At 45.8% G+C, this 19,038-nt stretch overlaps 1 protein-coding gene across 1 annotated transcript in view; it reads left to right on the plus strand.

The window, feature by feature from the left end:
* Nucleotides 1-210: 210 nt before the first annotated feature.
* LTK (leukocyte receptor tyrosine kinase) overlaps nucleotides 211-19,038 on the plus strand; it is a 167,560-nt gene continuing 148,732 nt past the window's right edge. Inside the window, exon 1 of the mRNA XM_073348710.1 lies at nucleotides 211-318. Within this exon, the coding sequence (XP_073204811.1) occupies nucleotides 255-318 (64 nt within the window). The 5' untranslated portion in view covers nucleotides 211-254. The remainder of the gene's footprint in view (nucleotides 319-19,038) is intronic.

Raw genomic sequence — 19,038 nt, forward strand, 5'->3', positions numbered from 1 at the left:
GTTTACAAAATGTATTCAGGGGTGCGTTAATAACTGATGTGAGCGCTGCTTCTTGGATTCGCTGCCCCACGCAGTAGCTGAACGTACTGGGGTGAGGGGAACCGTGAGGGTTTTAGGACCCATGAGAACCTTCTTGAGCAGGGGGTGGGAATCCTTCTATAAGCCAGCAAGAGCCCCAGCCTTAACAGCAGAGCTTCTGTGGAGCTGGAGAGAGCGGTCAGCGCGGGGAGAAGCCCCCGGGACCCAGCAGAGCCATGGCTTGTCTCCCGCACCTGGCCAGCCCTCTCCAGCTGCTGCTGCTGCGGCTCTCCACGCTGGGTGAGTGGAGTAACTTCTTTTTCACCCCCTGGCCGCACAGACCGAGTCCCTCTCACCCTCCTGATGGCTAGCTACTGAAATGCCTGGGGGGGGGGGGGAGTTTGAGAAGGGCTGCGGCTGAGGGAGGTGAAATGAAGAGCGCCCCTTCCACTGGCCCCGGAAGGAGAGGTGTCTCCAGGGAGAGGCTGGGCTGGGGGCAGGGCACAGCTCGGGGCGATGCGGTGTAGACGGGAGCGGTTCGGGGTGCGAAGCTGGGTCCCCACGCGCCGCGGTGCTCAGGCTGAGTTTCGCAGGGAGTCCCTGTTCCGGTGCCGAGCGGCCGCAGGAGGGACCCGAGCAGGGTAGGAGGGGAGCTGCCAGGAGAGCAGGGTGGGGAGCTGCCTCTTCGCAGGTTCATTGCTAACACTGCCGCGCCGCGCCACGAGAGCCTGGAAGGAAAAGGCTCCGGGCGCCTGCCAAGGCGCCCCGCATTCACGCGGTGCCGGGGACACTGCCAGGAATGCAACTGGGGACGGCGCCTGGTGGCTGGGGCTGCTGTCAAGCGAAGTAGTGCTGCTTACCCTCAGTCTAGTACCTGATCTGCCTTCCCCTGGGGGGGCTATTGTCTAGCTCCTGCAGGGGCTGGCGTAGGTCTTTGCTAGCTCTGGCTAAGTGCTAAAAGGATGTTGCATTTTTATTTGCGTGGGGCCATTCCAGGCCAGCAGCTTGGGAGCAGGTTTCAGCATTTATGGAGACTTCTGCTTACAAAGCCTGGGCCGGGCCATCCATATGTGTTGTTTCTGGCTGTGTTGTTCCCATTGGGAAGACACTAGAAGTTGGCACACCCCTTGTAAGCAGAGCTGCTGTCTGTTTCCCTCTTCTTTGGAGAGCCCCTGGTTCTTTGGTTGCCCAGGGTCTGATTCAGAGCCATTGACTCTTGTTTCAGTCTCCGCTTTTGGTGGAGTGGTTTTCAAACTGTTGTCTGTGATGAGATTATACTTAGGTTTTCTTATAGTGGCTGTTGGCGGGCACATCATTTGAAGGGTGGCTGTCCTCGAAAGAGGTGGATAAGGAAGATGTGTTTTAGAGGGCACAAGTAAGGAGCTAAAGGAAAACAAATATATAGTTTGCAAGCTCTGACCTGCCATATGCCAAAAATATTCTCAATTGTCCAAGAAGTGACAGGGGCACAGAGAGGTTTAACCCCCTTAGCTGGTTTTATGGGCTTCAAAAGGGCATAATCTGCCTTGGAGAAGGAAGATCCTGAGACTCAGCACTCATTTCTTTTAGGGCCTGCTCCTGAGGGAGTCAAGGGGAGTTTTGCTGATGACTTCCATAGAAGCAGGATCAGGCTGTTCATGGCCATTTGTTTCCTGCTGGATTTAACTGCCCTAAGCCCTGGCAGTGACGATAGCTCCAGCCCCACACTGATCTTCTGCTTTCTGCCTGGTGAAATGCACATTCCTTGTGGGCTGTGCCCTGAATGGGCTATACCAGTGTCCCTCTCTTCTGCTGGGTCAAACTTTCAAAGTGCTGGTGCTTATTGAGGGAAGAGGGGGGACCAAAAACCTACAAAAAAGCCCAGAAAATCATATGGAGGAAAGAAGCCCAAACCAGGGTGTTGCTGGGGAGATGCGTTAGCCAGACCGTGGGGGGAAGAGACCTATGCTGCCTCTTCAGCGGCCAAAGTGGAGGCTATAGCCCCAAAACACTGCTGGGGAGGGCAAGGGGAAACCAGACAGAGAATGATTGCCTAGAAAAGAGCCTAGTTTTACATCATCCATGTTGTTCTGAATCCTCCCTTTTAGCAGGTTTCCCCTTGGAATTCCATGAAGGCCAATCCCCTAAGGAAGACTGGGTGCTGATGCGCTCTCTTGATAGAAAGCTTAAATGCCCTGTCAACAGAATTATAGACAAACATATGCCCTAGCGGAGCCTCCCATTTCTAACACACTGATTGTTCATGACTATACCATGCACCACACAGTGATTTTTAGTGCTGGAGAAGCGAGTGGTGGCTTACTGGTTATGGCCACCACTCTACAGCTAAGGTTGTGAGAACTCTTCTGTTCAAACACCTGTTTTCAGCCCTTTCTATTGTCTGCTGTGCGATTGTTATGGGATGGGATTTTTCAAGCTTCATCTTAGGCGAGAGAAGTTTTCTTGGGGGAAGAGTTTCAGAGTAACCTGTCTAGTCACTTTTGACTTGTGCAACATGAGAGCAGTATTGGAATTAAGGATGTGCTGTTACTAGGTATCTCCTATCAACTTTAATTTCTTAGTAACCTTCTGCTGGTAGCAGCCAGGGAGCTTTTCGTGCTGTCTTTGGGTTTGTCTAAACAAGAAAGTTTCACTGGTTTAACTTAATGTGGGAATTAAAACAAGTTTCCTTAAATCAGTGCAAACCTCTTATTTCAGTTTGAGTGGCTTATTTCAGTTTTGCTTAAGTCGCTTGAGAACAAGTTTTAGCACCTGAGATTAAACCAGTGTAACTTTCTCACAGAGATAAGTCCTTTCTCTGACGTCTGAGGCATCCAGGCATTTAGGTGTCTCTTTCCTTCACTTCGTCTATGCGGAGGTGAACATACTATGAGTGGGGTGAGATGAGGTAACCCCTTCTCCTTCCTATTGTGGATAGCCTTCCTTTTATTAGCCCCTCAGTCTCTTTTGTGCTACCCATCACAAAGACAGGTTTGTGGTTTCATTAGACCACTCTACTAGTCCCAGGCCAGGACAGCACCAAGTGATCCTTGAAAACTGTTGGAGGAGGATTCAAGCTCCCTTACTAAATAGCAGCCTGTCTCTGGATATGATGTCCACCTTGGGGTGCATGGTACCAGGCACTGCTACCGGCACTGAAGGTTAAGCAGTTGAGGGAGAGTGCCAGTTGGGGATGCCTTGAAATGAAAGGAACAGATTTTTAGGCATGAAAATTGGGGAAGTAGAGGGAATCTTTAAAGTACAATGGAACAGGTCAGGCTAACTGGAGAGGAATTCTGTTTTCAGGGGAAACTCAGGAAGGCATGAAAACTGGGGATTTTCAGCCTCTTATGCAGGGAGGACACATCATGCAAACAAAGGCTGGAAGGAGGGTGGAACAAAGCAAGGGCTCACATGCACTGTTATTTTAAAGTCTGTCTTCTGACCTGGAAGACATGGTCCTTTGACAACTATGGGAGGTAAAGTCCAGCCACTTGTCCATGCTTCTCTGTTCATTACATTGCTACAACACTGTGCTTGCGGCCCACTTAGAAATGGGGAGATTCAGTCAGAGCAATGGATGTACTAGTTCAGTGACATCTCCCTAACTGCATACTGTATGTATGTAAGTGTGTGTGTGCAAGCTGTTTGTATATGTGCCTAGTTATGCATGGTGTACTTGTATATGTATGTGCATCTACATGCTGTGTGTGTGACTACCTGTTTAGATGTGCTCTATCCTGTACTATGTAGGTGCATTTGTGTACAAATGCTTGTCTTCAGATTGTAGGGGTGTGTAGCAATGATGATAGTGGTTGTTTCCTTTCCTGGAAGGGAAACTCCTGCTTGTAATTCCATGCTGGATCATGGCAACATTCCTTCTGGCCCCAGAAAAATAGTAATAGAAACAAAGATAACTTGAACTCTCCTTAAACTTTCAGTGAAAGACAGAAAAAAGTGAGTGAGGGAGAGGAGTCAGATAAGCTTCCTAGAAACAGAAATAAACAGAGGGGAAATTACAGCAGATCAAAATTTAGCCTCTAAACTGATGTAGCTCCATTGACTTGAGTGGAGTTACACTGACTTATACCAACTGAGAATCTGGCCCTAGATATTTAAAGACCCTTGATCCAAAACTAAAACCTTCTTAGCACAGCTGTGATTCCTGACCCAAGAGCCTGAATCACAGCAGGAAAACAATCACACTGATTACTGAACTAGACCAGGTTTCAGAAGGGCAGCCCTGTTGGTCTGTATTGGCAAAAACAACGAGGAGTCCTTGTGGCACCTTAGAGACTAACAAATGTTTTTGGACATAAGCTTTCATGGGCTATAACCCACTTCATCAGATGCATGGAGTGAAAAATACAGTAGGTAGGTATAAATATACAGCACATGAAAAGCTGGGAGTTGTCTTACCAAGTGGGGGGGGGGTCAGTGCTAATGAGGCCAATTCAATCAGGGTGGATGTGGCCCATTCACAACAGTTGACAAGAAGGGGTGAATATCAACACTGGGAAAATTACTTTTTATAGTGACCCAGCAGCTCCCAGTCTTTATTCAGTCCTAATTTGATGGTGTCAAGTTTGCAAATTAATTCCAGTTCTGTGGTTTCTCGTTGAAGTCTGTTTTTGAAGGGTTTTTTGTTGAAGAATGGCTACTTTTAAGTCTGTTTATTGAGTGTCCAAGGAGATTGAAGTGCTCTCCTTCTGGTTTTTGAATGTTACAGTTCTTGATGTCAGATTTGTGTCCATTTATTCTTTTGCATAGAGACTGTTTAGTTTGGCCAATGTACATGGCAGAGGGGCATTGCTGGCACATGACATATATCACATTGGTAGATGTGCAGGTGAATGAGCCCCTGATGGTGTTGCTGATGTGGTTAGGGCCTATGATGGTGTCCCTTGAATAGATATGCGGACAGAGTTGGCAACAGGGTTTGTTGCAGGGATAGGTTCCTGGGCTAGTGTTTCTGTTGTGTGGTGTGTACTTGCTGGTGAGTATTTGCTTCAGGTTTGGGGGCTGTCTGTAAGCGAGGACTGGCCTGTCTCCCAAAGTCTGAGAGAGTGAGGGATCGTCTTCCAGGATAGGTTGTAGATCCTTGATGATGCGCTGGAGAGGTTTTAGTTGGGGGCTGTAGGTGATGGCTAGTCGTGTTCTGTTATTTTCTTTGTTGGGCCTGTCCTGTAGCAGGTGACTTCTGGGTACCCTTCTGGCTCTATCAATCTGTTTCTTCACTCCAGCAGGTGCATACTGTAGTTGTAAGAATGCTTGATAGAGCTCTTGTAGGTGTTTGTCTCTGTCTGAGGGGTTGGAGCAAATGCGGTTGTATCTTAGGGCTTGGCTGTAGACAATGGATTGTGTGATGTGGTCTGGATGAAAGCTGGAGGCATGTCGGTAAGTATAGTGGTCAGTATGTTTCCGGTATAGGATGGTGTTTATGTGACCATCGCTTATTTGCACTGTAGTGTCCAGGAAGTGGATCTCTTGTGTGGACTGGTCCAGGCTGAGGTTAATGGTGGGGTGGAAGTTGTTGAACTAGACCAGGCTCACAGCCCTTCCCTGCATCTGAGCACAGTTCATCCTCTGGAAATTCCTCTCTTACTTGCTCCCCTTCCTGTCTCCTCTCCCACATTACAGCACTGGGTTCACTTTTGGTGTGACAGAACCTGTTGGTGCAGAGAAACAAAAGATGGAAAGGAATCCTTGTGTACAAAGCATCAGATAGGTAATAGGTACGACAGCAGGCTGTGTGGAACAGCAGAAAACTTAGATCTCTTATGAGAGATGTGTGACAGCAGATATGACACTTGGCTGTTTGGGCTGGAGGGGAATTCAAAGCCAGATAGCCAGACTGTGACCAGCACCTTTGAGGGTCCATACTGGATGAGGGTGCAAGGAGCTTTCTCTGCCCCATGCACAGGGGTCAGTCACAGTCCAAGCCTAGGATTAGTGCCTACATATGCCTTTGAAAAAGAGACAATGGAGGTGGGACCAGAGCCTTGCACAGTATAATGGAATTGGCTGACTGCAGGGTGGAGTGTACTTCCTAGTGGGTGCCATGCCCTGGGTTAGTGAGACTCCATGATGCTCCCTATTCAGGGCTGTAATTTGTCGTCATCAGATCCATAATGAGCGATGGGTAACAGAGAGGGAAATAACATTGGCTTAGTGTAGAATTAAGGGAGATGGAGGTGGCTGTTCAATAAGCGAGAAGGGAACTCTCTGATAGACACTGGAATAAGAGAAGAGCTCTGATTTGTGTCTATTGAATTTCCAGGCCAAATAAAACTCCATTAAGGAGTTGGTAGTGATTCTCTATTTGAATCTTGAAGGTAGTTGGTTGAAAAACATGAAACTCTTCACAACCATTTTTTGTCAATATATTTCCCCCACTTTTCATTAAAAAAATGTGGATGTAAAGTTTCCAACCAGCTTTACTTAAGGGAAAGAAACCTCAATGTCCTAGATTGTAACAAATAATAATAAATGCATCTATTAGAAAAGGACTTTCAGAGTTAAGGTTAATAATTTTTTAAAAGTAGGGGAAACATGGAAATACAGAACTGAAGTAACTCAAACACCCTGGGACTCTTATGTTCCCACATCCTGACTCGGCTTCCATGTAGAGGTAGATCCATATCTGTCATAAGCACCACAGATTTACAGCTAGTCAGTGTCTGAAATCCCTTATCCCTTGGCATTTCCCCCCAGGAATTATGCCTATTTATAGGTTTCAGAGTAACAGCCGTGTTAGTCTGTACTCGCAAAAAGAAAAGGAGTACTTGTGGCACCGATGAAGTGAGCTGTAGCTCACGAAAGCTCATGCTCAAATAAATTGGTTAGTCTCTAAGGTGCCACAAGTACTCCTTTTCTTTTTGCCTATTTATAGGTATTCATCTACATAGTTGTAGCATAGTATGTGTATCAGAATATAGAGAACAAGTCTGAGGGTATATGCGGCTTAAGATATCCACAGATCCACTGTTTTATATTAAGAATTTGAAATGGTAAAATTCTTGCTGCCTGGCAGAAGGGAATGAGATTGGTAAATTGGGATGGGGCTGGATGGGTTTTCAGTGTGTGTTAATATGTAAAAGGTGAGATGTTTGCATTCCTCTCATTAAGGAGAACAGCCTCTGATAGTATAGTTTGCATACACACACGTGATGGGCGATGCATTGACTAGTATACTGAGTAAGGTACAGAGTACCAGGGGTTAGACTAACACAGCTTATGCTGTCTATGTTGAAAATGAATATTGTGCGGGCATAACTGTCCCATGATTTAGTTGAGGATGTTTGTTTGAGTACCTTGACTTTGCAATTCCATCCTTTCCTGGGTTTGTTTTCGTTGTAGTTATTTTAACTTTGTTTTTCCAAGATTTCCATTCTTTGTAGTTTTCCTTAATTTTTCACATACATTTTTTAGGTCCCCCCCCCATCAAGTGGTTAATGCATATTTGTTACTGTAATATAAGTTTAACAAATTTCTTTCTTGGGAATTCCTTAGGCTTTTTTTAAAGGTACTTTAAGATTTGTCCTCTGACTTTGGATGTGCGTTATTGGTTTAGGGAATCCATGTCTCTGCATTTGTAACCTTTTTAAAGCATGAAATTCACCACATGAACACTTTAATGCTTTAGAAACCTTTCAGAATTGCTTCACATGTTTCATAAGCTCTGCAAAACTGTGGGTTTGTAATCACCATAGGAGCTTGAGCAGCATTTAAAATTTCAGATCAGGAACTGGCATAAAGATTGGCATTTCAGCTATAGATTTTAAGAAGTTATATTAGATCCTAAAGTCTACAAACCATGATGCAATATTCACACCCGGCAACAAATGTTTGGAATTGTTGACCAAGGATTGTGGTGGAGTCTCCATCACTGACAACTTGTAAATCAAGATTGGATGTTTTTCTAAAAGATCTGTTCTGGGAATTATTTTGGAGAAGTTCCATGGCCTGTGTTATACAGGAGGTCAGACTAGATGATCACAATGGGCTCTCCTGGCTTTGGAATCTAGGAATCCACCTCTACCTTCTCTCATTCAGTGCATCCCACTCCACTCCCAGGACCGGGAATAGAATACAGGAATCCTCACTCTCAGCCCCTGCTTTCACTCACTCATGAGACCCAACTCCACTTCCAGGAACAAAGTCATGAATAGTTTTGTTCAGCCAAAATACGCATTCTTCAGAAAAAAAAGAAATGAAAACATTCCCCAGCTCTAATTATAAGTGAACAAAAAGTGTTATGAGAATTTTCCCAAAAAAGTCGTTCTAATTTTTCTGTATCTGATATCTCAGAAAGGGTTTGTCCAATTCACCTCAAAATAGAAAGGGGGGAAAAAAGTTCTGGCTACAGACATTTCAGACTCTCTGGAGTAATGGGTACAGAGGGAAGATTTGAATCTCCCTCCCTACCACCCTCAAAATTAGCCTCTTGGTATAATTTTTGCATTTATTATTTTTACAGACTGGTGCCTTGGCTGTCCAGGTAGTCTTAAAATCCTCAGTGTAATGAAAATTCAGCTCTTAGCACCGAATCAAGAGCTGTAATTCATTCACTTCCTCCTACCAATACACACACACTCACCCTTTCCTTTCCATGCTGTTCTTGATGCTTCAAGGCTCTTAGAAAATACTTTCTGTTCAGTTACTTATTTTTGTCTTTCATATGCTGTTCATTTTCTTTGTCTGAGAAATCGGGGGCAGTTTTTCCACTGCAATCCCAAAATAGTCCTGTCTTTTCCAGGTCAATGTGGAAAACAAAATCTGTTTAATATTTTATAAAACTGCCAACTTCTTTTGGATCTCATTTCTGCACTGGTATTGGGAGCTGAAAAGATGTGGAGGGAATTTATAGGAAATCCTTTATTTCTTGTTTCATATTTTCCCTCCAAAATCTCTAAGACTCAGAAAACTCAACATATACAGTTAACAATATTTTGAAAAATCAGCTCATTATTACTTGAGTACAGATGTGAGTAATGTTTAGGGTGACCAGATAGCAAGTGTGAAAAATCGGGACATGGGGGGGGGGGTAATAGGCCCCTATATAAGAAAAAGCCCTGAATATCAGGACTGTCCCTGTAAAATCGGGACATCTGGTCACCCTAATAACATTCATGTTAATATCAGAAATGGTTACATCCACCTTACTGTTTCATAGCTACTGACATGAATACCATTTGTGACTGTATCAACATTAGCCAACTTATCAATTTTAGTAACATTTATGACTATATTAGTCCTTCCTGTTTGTTACTAAGCCTCAGTAGAAGTATCATGTATTCCTGTTTCAGTGTATATGCAGTAGGAGTTATATCCCTTACAGCATTACTAGTAGATACTCCTAATTACTGAAGGAACACCACCATGTTGACTGTTACAAGGATTGAGCAGAAGTAATAGCCAAGAAAATGAGGCTTGTTTGTCATTTATTTGCAGACAGTGTGGTAGGATATCTTCTCTCTCCTCCCCACCCCCCACCCCCGTAAACGTAGACGTTAAAATGTAGAATTGCTGACTTTTCCATTGGACTTTTTAGGGATCATGAGGGTAAGATTAGTGGTGAGTGAATATGAAGAGGTTTAAAGTTCAGGCTATGTTCAGTTAAACTCTCAAACATTCAGATGCTTAGAACTACTTGAATCTTTTTGACTCTGCAAAACTGACTGGAAATCTGAGAATGGGCTTCCTCATCAGATCTCCAGGACTTCCCTGGGTGATTGCAGCCAGAAATGACCCAAGAAGCATCTTTTTAGTGGAATTCTTCTGATTTTGGTCCCAGCCAGAGTTTGGACATTTTAAGAGTATGAAAATGAAAGGGTTATTCAAACGCTTCAAAAATCTTAGCAGTGGTTCAGATCACATTTGCTTTGGGACATGTCAGATGACATGGGAAGGGTGTGACTCTTATTTTTCATGAACAGGTTCACCAAACTCTAGGGTAGGAGGAAAAAGGAAGTGCCCAATTGGCTATTCCAATTCCATTCCACTGTGGGGAAACAAATGCCAGATATGAAACTTGCTGACAAGCACACTAACCTCCCAACATCAATTTGTAACATCACAAAGACAATTTAAAAAGCCAGCAGTAGATATTTTTCTTACTACTGGGACCTGAACTGGTTTCCATGGAAGTTGATAGCAAAACTCCCATCAGCTTCAGTGGGTGGAAAATCAGGCCCCAGTGGGTGGAAAATCAGGCCCTTCGCCTTTAAGTTTATACTGGATTTTAATTAATTTTAAAGAAATACAGAGAAACAGTTGGTTCACCATAGAGCCCTAAAATAAGAAATCACTTTCCTTTTAGCCCCATGGCTGAAATAGGCAGCTGCTCTCAGATTTGATCAAGCCACAGAAGGGCCTTTGGCTGAGTAAAGAAACCTTTATACAGCTGGGGAGTGGACTGAAGTTGTTCTGAAGAGGAAAAAGGGCAGGACTAGATTTAGCTCCCTAAAGAGAGGCAGCCAAATAGTTTAGGGCCTAGGCTTAGGTTTTGTAAACAAAAGGTTTTATAGACTGTTCACAGAAATGTTTTCATGATTTTTGAAAAACATGTCAGCCATATTAAAAAAACAAAACCCTTAAATATTCCTTTCTAGCAACCCCAATTCCAAAGGATTAGGCTAGTGTTTGAGAACTAGGAAGTGAAGCTCACTAGAAGCAGGAAGTGGAACGGAAGACTGACTTAGTTTCTCTTGATGAGCTGAGTGAAATGCAAAGGGTAAATAAGTAGCATAAATGGTGATGGAAAAGCAGTACTGGCCAGCCCGCAAGCATCGAGAGGTCATAAGCCAGTTCCTCCACCCACCACCTGCCCCCCAAAAGTCATGAGATGGACTTGAAAATCATGAGATTAAAAAATTGTGTTCTTTTTATGTGCTTTCTGGTTTTTGAGCCTTTACAGTTTTTGTTTTCAAACTTTTCTCTAAAACTCCGAAGCCCTGAAACTTTTTTTTTTAAATGAGGGCTGTGATTTTCATGTAATCACCTGACTCCAGGAGCTGGGCCTCTAAGAAAAACATCAAATGTCATGAGACCAGTGAGAGAATCGTGAGAGTTGGCAGCACGGAGGTGATTGTAATACTTTCAGTTTTACTAACCATACAGTGTTACTAAAAGCACATGCAGGGAACACTTTAAAATCAGCCTTTCCTTGTTGACAATACTTAAAGCAGAGCAGGTGAACTGGGAAGCAGCACTATCTAACATTTAGAACAGGGGAGTGGGAGTCAGAATTCCTGGAATCTGTTCCCAGTTCTGCCCCTGACTTGCTGTCTGATTTTGGGCAAGTGACTTAACCTCAGTGCCTCCGTTTCCCAATCTGTAAAATAGGGACAGTACCATCTACCACTGAGGGTGATCTGAGCCTTAAATCCTTAATGTTTGTGAAGAACTTTCTGATTCTCCAAAACAGGTGCAATATACAGTGCACAGCATCATTATTACTTGTTATATATTTTATATACTATGCCGGGGCGGCCAATCTGAGCCTGAGAAGGAGCCAGAATTTACCAATGTACATTGCCAAAGAGCCGCAGTAATACGTCGTCAGCCCCCCATCAGCTCCGCTCCCAGCACCTCCCACCCACCGGCAGCCCCACTGATCAGTGCCTCTCTCTCCCTGTGCCTCCCAATCAGCTGTTTTGTGGCATGCAGGAGGCTCTGCAGGGGGAGGGGAAAGAGCAAATCGTGGCAGGCTCAGGGGAGGAGAAGGGGTGGAGTGGGGGCAGGGCTGTGGCAGAGCCAGGGGTTGAGCAGTGAGCCCCCCCGGCACATTGGAACATTGGCGCCTCTAGCTCCAGCCCTGGAGTTGGTGCCTATACAAGTAGCCGCATGTTAACTTCTGAAGAGTTAATATATGTGGCTCCGGAGCCACAGGTTGGCCACCCCTGTACTGTGCTCTATTATCTATTGCAAAAGTAACCCAGAATCCTGAACTCAAATTCAGGCAGATATTGGAATATTTTACTTTAAAATGTGTATTTGTCATTCTTATTTCACCATGTACCTTCTGTTACTGATACAGGCTTTCAAACAAATCCCCCCTGTTGCACCTGCGAAGGCAATAAAGCATCTCTTTAAAGACTCACTCTCCACATAGCCAAGGTGTGTTTTGCTATCTCATGACACCCTGTTGCATGCTGTGCCTTCAGGATAGCAGATGTAAGCAGTGGTGGTATCTACACCCATTTCAGTGGTGACATGACACTTTCTATGCCAGTTCTGCCTAGCTCTGCCATCTATGACTTCCCATTAAACTTCAGGATACAGTTTCATCTGGAGGCACAGGGATTTACACAAAGTTTAGCAGCAGGAAGAGTAAGAGGGAGAATACAGCTGCTAGGGATGGGCTTCTAGGTAAAATAGCACTGGATGCCCTTTCAAAAAGACAGGTGTTTTGTCAGTGCTGATTGCTGCTCCTTTAAGGAAGCACCCTGCTCTGGGGAGAGAGCCAAAAGCTGGGAATCATTATCATTCTTCTTCAGTGAATTCAGTGTTGGGTCTTGGAACCCTTCTACTAAACCTCTGCTCTGTCCCACGCTGCAGCACATGGCTTTGCTGCTCTACCTACTCCCCCTGCACCCTGCTTTTTGCCTTCTGCTGTAGCCTGTTCTCCCACTGCTAGTTTGGTGTTTCTGTAACATGGTGCACAGGAGTATCTTGCAAGTCTTCAATGGTTAAGCTTATGTGCCCATGCCCAGTTATCACCACACTTCCTCAGTACATGTGTGAGGGCACACACCTTTTCTCCCTCTTGCTTCACACAATCATGGCTGGATCTTTAAAAGAAAGCAAGGCAATTACTTAGTGTCTTCATGCCTTTAAATTTAAGCCCAGATTCTTGGCAGCAAAAAGAAAAACAATGTATTTATAAAAGGGTACAATCTGCTCAGTGTGTGAATGTTTGCAGACACTGCTTATGCCAGCACAGGACTCTAGCTGTGATGCAAGGGAGAAGTTGAAATCTTGGCTGCCAAATTGTTAAACTCCCTGCTGAAAATTTTGTTCAGTTTTTACATTCCAGCTTCTTAGCCTCCTCTGAGTGCTTGTTTGATTGTTTTACTGCACTGGAATCCAGCTGGCATCGACAGGCACAGCTGTTAGGAAGCCCACATTGGGAGTCTCAGCTGGATATTATGGATAGGAGCACACATTGCTGGAGTTTTGACTGGCACTGTTAAGGGCACTCCTCTGGGGAAGCTTACAGTGAGATTCCAGCTCATGTTGTGAGGAAGATCCTAGTGTTTGACTCACCTGGGATTGACAAGGCACTGCTATGCAGATGATCACAGTACTGGGCATTTGGCCACTTCAGTTGGCATAGAAACTGTGTCCCTTTCTCACAGACAGACCTGGCCATGAAAGTGATGCCTTTTTCTGCTCCAGGCTGGATTATAGCAGGGCACTCCAAATAAGTCTGATTGAAAAGCCACATGGAAGCTTCATCCAGACTAGCATGCTGTAGCTTGCCACCTGACAGGGACACGTCAGCAGAAGCATATCACACCAATGTCTGAGATGTGAACGGACTTTCCAGCAAACTTCAGATTCACTTTACGATCCTAGTTGAGCTATGAAGCAGTCATGGACAGAGACCTCGTGACCTCAAGAACTATTGCTGTCTCTACAACCCTCCTGAAATACACTGATCCACAAGGATATTATTACTGTTACTCTTTTGGGTGCCAAGGAATGGGCATTTCTAAAGAGAACTCTTGGCCACGACCGGTGCTTGAAGTGGTCTGAAAAGGTAGGGAAGCTGAAGTAAATTTTCATGTACTCTTTGCAGACAATTCATAATTTCTTGTATACATATATTACATAAACACATTTAAGTTCTACTTGTTTTTAAATGAGGCAGCAGGCCTCGTACAAATTTTAAAAATGAAATACATCCTGGGAGTTCAGGGGTAGGGGCCTAGGGGATGCCATGAGATACAGTGGGGTTGTGGGGACTCTTTGGGTATAGGGGGCCTGGCAGGTGCAGTAAAATTCAGTGAGGTTGGTGTCTCTGGAGACTGAGGTTCAGTGGGGTTGGGAGTCTCTGGGGCTGGGGGTGCAGTGACAGTCAGTGGGGATGGGTGGGGGCTGTCCTAGGTATGCTGCCTCTGCCCTTCCATCCTTGCTCTGTCCCTTCCTGCTGGTCTGGCTCACAGCCTGTCCCTACTAGATGCTAGGTAACCAGCAGGGGAGGGTCCAGGCTCCCTGTGGCTTATCCACGTCCCCTCATGACTTCTCCCTGCCCCTCCCCAGGTTCTAAATTGTATCGCTACCACATCTGCTGCTCCCCAGAGACAAAGGCCCTCCTGTGCATGTGATGGATAGGTGGATGGGCCAATAAGCAGGCGGTGGCTGCCCAAAGGGGAGTGAAATGGAGCTCTGGGAGCTGTCAGAGACTGGAGCTCTGATAGAAGCTCTGCACCCCTCAGTAATCCCACCTGTGAGCTTTAAGCACTAGCTGTGGCATTCCCTTTCCCCCTCCCCCACTTCCCCAGAGGTGACCAGGCTGAGCCAATGGCTCTTCTGGTGAACCACACACATTGCACCTCTTGGCAAAGGCTGTTCCTAAACAAAGGATGCTTCAAATACACAAACATCCCTTCCTCAAATAAAAAAAATGACCTCCTTCAAACTGTTCCCATCCCCCCAAATGCCTGTCCCCTACATCTTTCATAACATTCTTTCTGGCCTGTGGAGAGAGGAGTTAATGGTCTTGTGATGGGTATGTCCTCACAGCTGATGAAAGAGGTAACTGGAGCCAGAGAGCAATTAGTGCATCTGGTTGCCCCGGCCCAACTGAAGATGAAACCCAGCTGGGTGGTGAGCAAACAGAGAAGAAGGCCCAGTAAGAAGAAGGTAGCAGGGAGAGAAGAGAACAGCTCCAAAGTCCATCTGTGCTTGTTAGAGAATGCAGGAAAGCCCTGGAGATACAGATGTACAGTAACTGCAGGGCGAGACTGAGGGAAAGAGCCTGAAGGAAGGCTGAGGCAGGAAGAAGTCTGAGGGAGCAGGCCTTAGCTGCTCGCCACAGAGTCTGGACTGGAATCCCGAGAAGAGGGAGAGCCTGGATTTCCCTACTGGTCCACTGGAGGTGGTGGTGTGGAAACACCATGACACAAGTGGGAGAAGGATGACTGAGTTTGGAGCCAGGCCTCCAGGGAGAGAGCCCTGGTAGGTTTTGCTCTGCACAAGGGAGGGAGGATAAGCTTTCAGAACCTGGGAAGAGGTGAGGAGTCTGCAGAGGAGTGAGCCTGGGTAGGTGTGAAGAGTGATGTCTAGTTTATTAGACAGTCTTTTATGCTGGGAAGCAGGGACTATGTGTGACCCGGGTGGGGTGGGTGGCAAGTCATGAGAACAGGAAGATCCCCACAGTGGCTGTTGGCAGTGAGTGCTGGAAGTCAAGAACATGTTATGCCATACGCAGCTGTAAGTCCATTCCTCAACAGGGCTGTTTGCAGACAAGCAATGTGTTATCCTTTTTAATTACTGTACCCAGCTCCTGGATATTGCACTCATAGATGCTGTACAAAGTCCTTGACTCCCACCTGGCATTTACAGAACAGTGTTATAAGCAAGCTCGTGCTGCTTAAGATGAAGCTCACATGGTGATGGCAGTGCTTTGAGCTGTGGTGTTCTAGGAAAGCCCTTGTCCTGCTGAAGGCCATGGTTAGCCCTGCTAAGAGACCAATATGAGGAAGTGGTTAGCATTATGTCAGCTTCCTTTTCCCTGGCAGGAACTGTAGCATGCTGGAGCAAGGGTTATAGCCAGGGTAGTGGAAAATCTTGGCTAGAGTATCCAAAGGCACTGACTTTGAAATATGGATCCAGGTCTCTCTTTGCAGACACTAATTTGCTAATTATAGCCCTGTTTCAGATTCGTTATGATTGAAGAGGCAAAATCCAGGAGTTCAGTGAGCAGCCAAAGTCCAAACATGATTAAAAAGCATGGGAGTTTGGAAGATGACAGACTCACTAGCTATACTGAAGCCAGCATGGCAAGGAAGCCATGGTTGTTCAGCTAATTCATGTCCATCTCTCTAGTGTGTACAGGGAACAGTTTGGGACTCTCAGGTTAAGGAAACCTCCCCGTCATGCCTATTTGCTGGTGGACGCCTTTTCACCTCGTCATCTGCCTGTGGGAAGTGGCACCGCACAGCTGTCTTGCCCAGAAGCAGAACAAGGCCCAAATTGACTCAGGCTATGTCTACACTCCCACCCAGAGGTGGGATTCCCTGGCTCCTCGCAAGGTATAAATAGCAGAAGTGTAGTCGCAGTGGCATGGGTAGCGGAAGCATGGCTGGGCTGAGCCGTGCCAAGGACGAGCCTGCCTGAAACTGCGGGACGTGTACTTGGCACAGCTCAGCCGTGCCTCTGCTGCCACTACCTGCGCTTGCTGCAGCCACGCTGCTGTTCAGACTCGCAGGGGCTGGGTGAGAGCTAGCATACCTGGACGTGAGCAGAGGAATTACGTCCCTAGCTCCTCGTACCGACGTACCCAAAGTCAGTTTAGTCTCTGCTTTCCCTGTACCTCTGGGAGAAGCAAGCTGTGCCAGCCCTTCCCCTGGCATAGCTTATTTCCCTCCGTCATCTGGCTCTGCTATTGCTGGGTGGTGCACTGGTAGGCAGAGCCAAGGCTCCACCCACCAGGGATGCTGGAAGAATGTGTATAGCAGGGGTGCTGAGAGCCCTTGAACTAAACTGTAAACCCTGTATAGGAGGGAAGCCGCTTCAAGCCAGGGCGTGAGGCAGCAGCCCTAGTTCTGGCACCTATGCCACCCACTCTCTCAGCCTGCCCACCTGTGTGGGATAGGGAGCAGCAGCAGCCAGTGCTGGTGTCTCCGTCATGCGGTGACCTGCAATGCAGGTGAGCCCACACGGGGGAGTAAAAGGAACCTTCACATCTTTTCTGTCCCATTTGGGTGGGATGGCTGCCATCTTGACTGACACCCTGGGGATCTCCAGACCTAGAAGCATGAGCTGCTACTGCTTAAGCTAAAGAATCACGTCTCTGTAGCCAGGGGCTGTAACAACTCATCCCCTGTGATCAGCACAGAGGGGGACCCATAACGCACACTCACTAATGGATTACCTGGGCCCATAGGCTAGCTCACACTTAAGCCCAAAGGAGTCTGTCAAGTTCTAGCGTCATATACCCCGAACATTTTATAAACAGATGGCACCCTTCTTTTTAAATGTCCAGTTCTGCACAGTGGGGATTGCTGGAGTATCTTCACCAGAAGGGGACACCTTTCTGGACCTAGCTAAAAGAGTCTGAGAAGGGACAACACTTTGCAGGGAACAATAATATGATATGCAGCCTCTCACATAAGTGCCCACTTAAAACATTGCTCAGGCCAGCAATGACTGAAAGCTGATTGCAAAAAGAAAAGGAGTACTTGTGGCACCTTAGAGACTAACTAATTTATTTGAGCATGAGCTTTCGTGAGCTACAGCTCACTTCATTCAGCTGTAGCTCACGAAAGCTCATGCTCAAATAAATTGGTTAGTCTCTAAGGTGCCACAAGTACTCCTTTTCTTTTTGCGAATACAGACTAACACGGCTGTAACTCTGAAACCTGAAAGCTGATTGACTGTGTAAAGAAGTTGGTAGCCTCAGACAGTTTCCCTGCAAGCTGTTTCCACAAAGCACAGAGTGTGTTCTCATGCGATCTGCCTTGTCAGTCCTCATATCCTGATGATCCTAAACAGGCTTAGGAAACAATTAAGAGGCTGAGGAATCAGCCGTGAAACCAATCTGGACTGCAGTAGCCACTGTGTTTCATGCCTTGCAATGTTGTGCTCTAATAAATGTTTGGTTTGTTTGTTTTTTTTCTTGGACGAAACAGTGCTGAGTTGAGCTGTTCAGAAAGTTGAAAAGTAATTCTCTTTCTCTTAGTGTTTTGGTATCTCTCTTTACGCAGCACATGGTTACAAAATACCTCCAGAAAAACAGTCCGTTAGCAGCCGCATTTCCCTAGTGCCTGCAAATAGAACTGTTCGATGCTGGTGGGAGGGTTTGTTTCCAATATTCTTCCTTTTTGGTGCCATTTTGCTTTTTAAGAGATAATCAATTCAGCCATGGTCTGAAAGAAAGAAAGTTTCCCAAGAGTCTTTGTTTCTCACAGACACTCGTCCTGTGTTCCTTGCTCTTTGATGCTCTCACTGATTTCATGCTGGGATTGAGGGTTTTATGTGGTACGCTCAGTGTTATGGACTCAAGGATCTTTGAGGAAAATGACACAAGCGAGGGGCCCATGTTTTGGTATAGATTGGATCAGCACTGGTGCGGTCCAGTTTTACAGTCAGTTCTCACTAAGTCACTGAGTTATCCACAGATATTCCTCTCCATAAAGATGTTTGAATGTGAGAATCAGATTGACCAGGCAGGCTGCAGTGTATGTTATAAAGAACAGAAGGAAGTTGATCATATTACAATCACCATGTGTCCATGCAGAGAGATCTTGTTGGAATCCACTGTTAAACTTGTTGAAGTTTGAAGCTCATCCTTGGGTTGGGGGGAACTAGAGGCAATAAATCTGAGGCTCTCAGCCTGGGGAGTGAAGACGGCCCTAATTTCAAAGGTACCCTTTGGGCAAAGGGATAGGTGTTGGCCTTGATGTGGTTCTTCAGAGGAAAAAAATGTTACACCTAAAAATTTCCTTCAAAGAGTAGAATAGGGTTTTCACACCAAATATCTCCTTTCAGGAGATCTCAGATTTGGGGCATGGTAGTCCCAAACTCTGCCCACTGATTTTGGCTTCTCAGGTGGGCAGGGCATAAAGTGTCAAAATAAGATGGTACTCACAGTAGATTGTGTAACTGTTCACAGTCCCTCATCTATCTTGCACATTCTGTGAGCAGTGATGTCAGCTGATTGTCATCTCTTACTTGCATGTTTCTTCAGGAGTGAAATAATCAACAAGGCTGATATGCAAATGATCACCATTCAGCTTCAGAGTCCATACCTTACTTGAAATGAATAGGGGCAATTCTTACCTCTGGGAGCTATTGTTTCAGGCCACCTGC

Source organism: Lepidochelys kempii, chromosome 6 (assembly GCF_965140285.1).
Source record: "Lepidochelys kempii isolate rLepKem1 chromosome 6, rLepKem1.hap1, whole genome shotgun sequence".
NCBI lineage: Eukaryota > Metazoa > Chordata > Testudines > Cheloniidae > Lepidochelys > Lepidochelys kempii.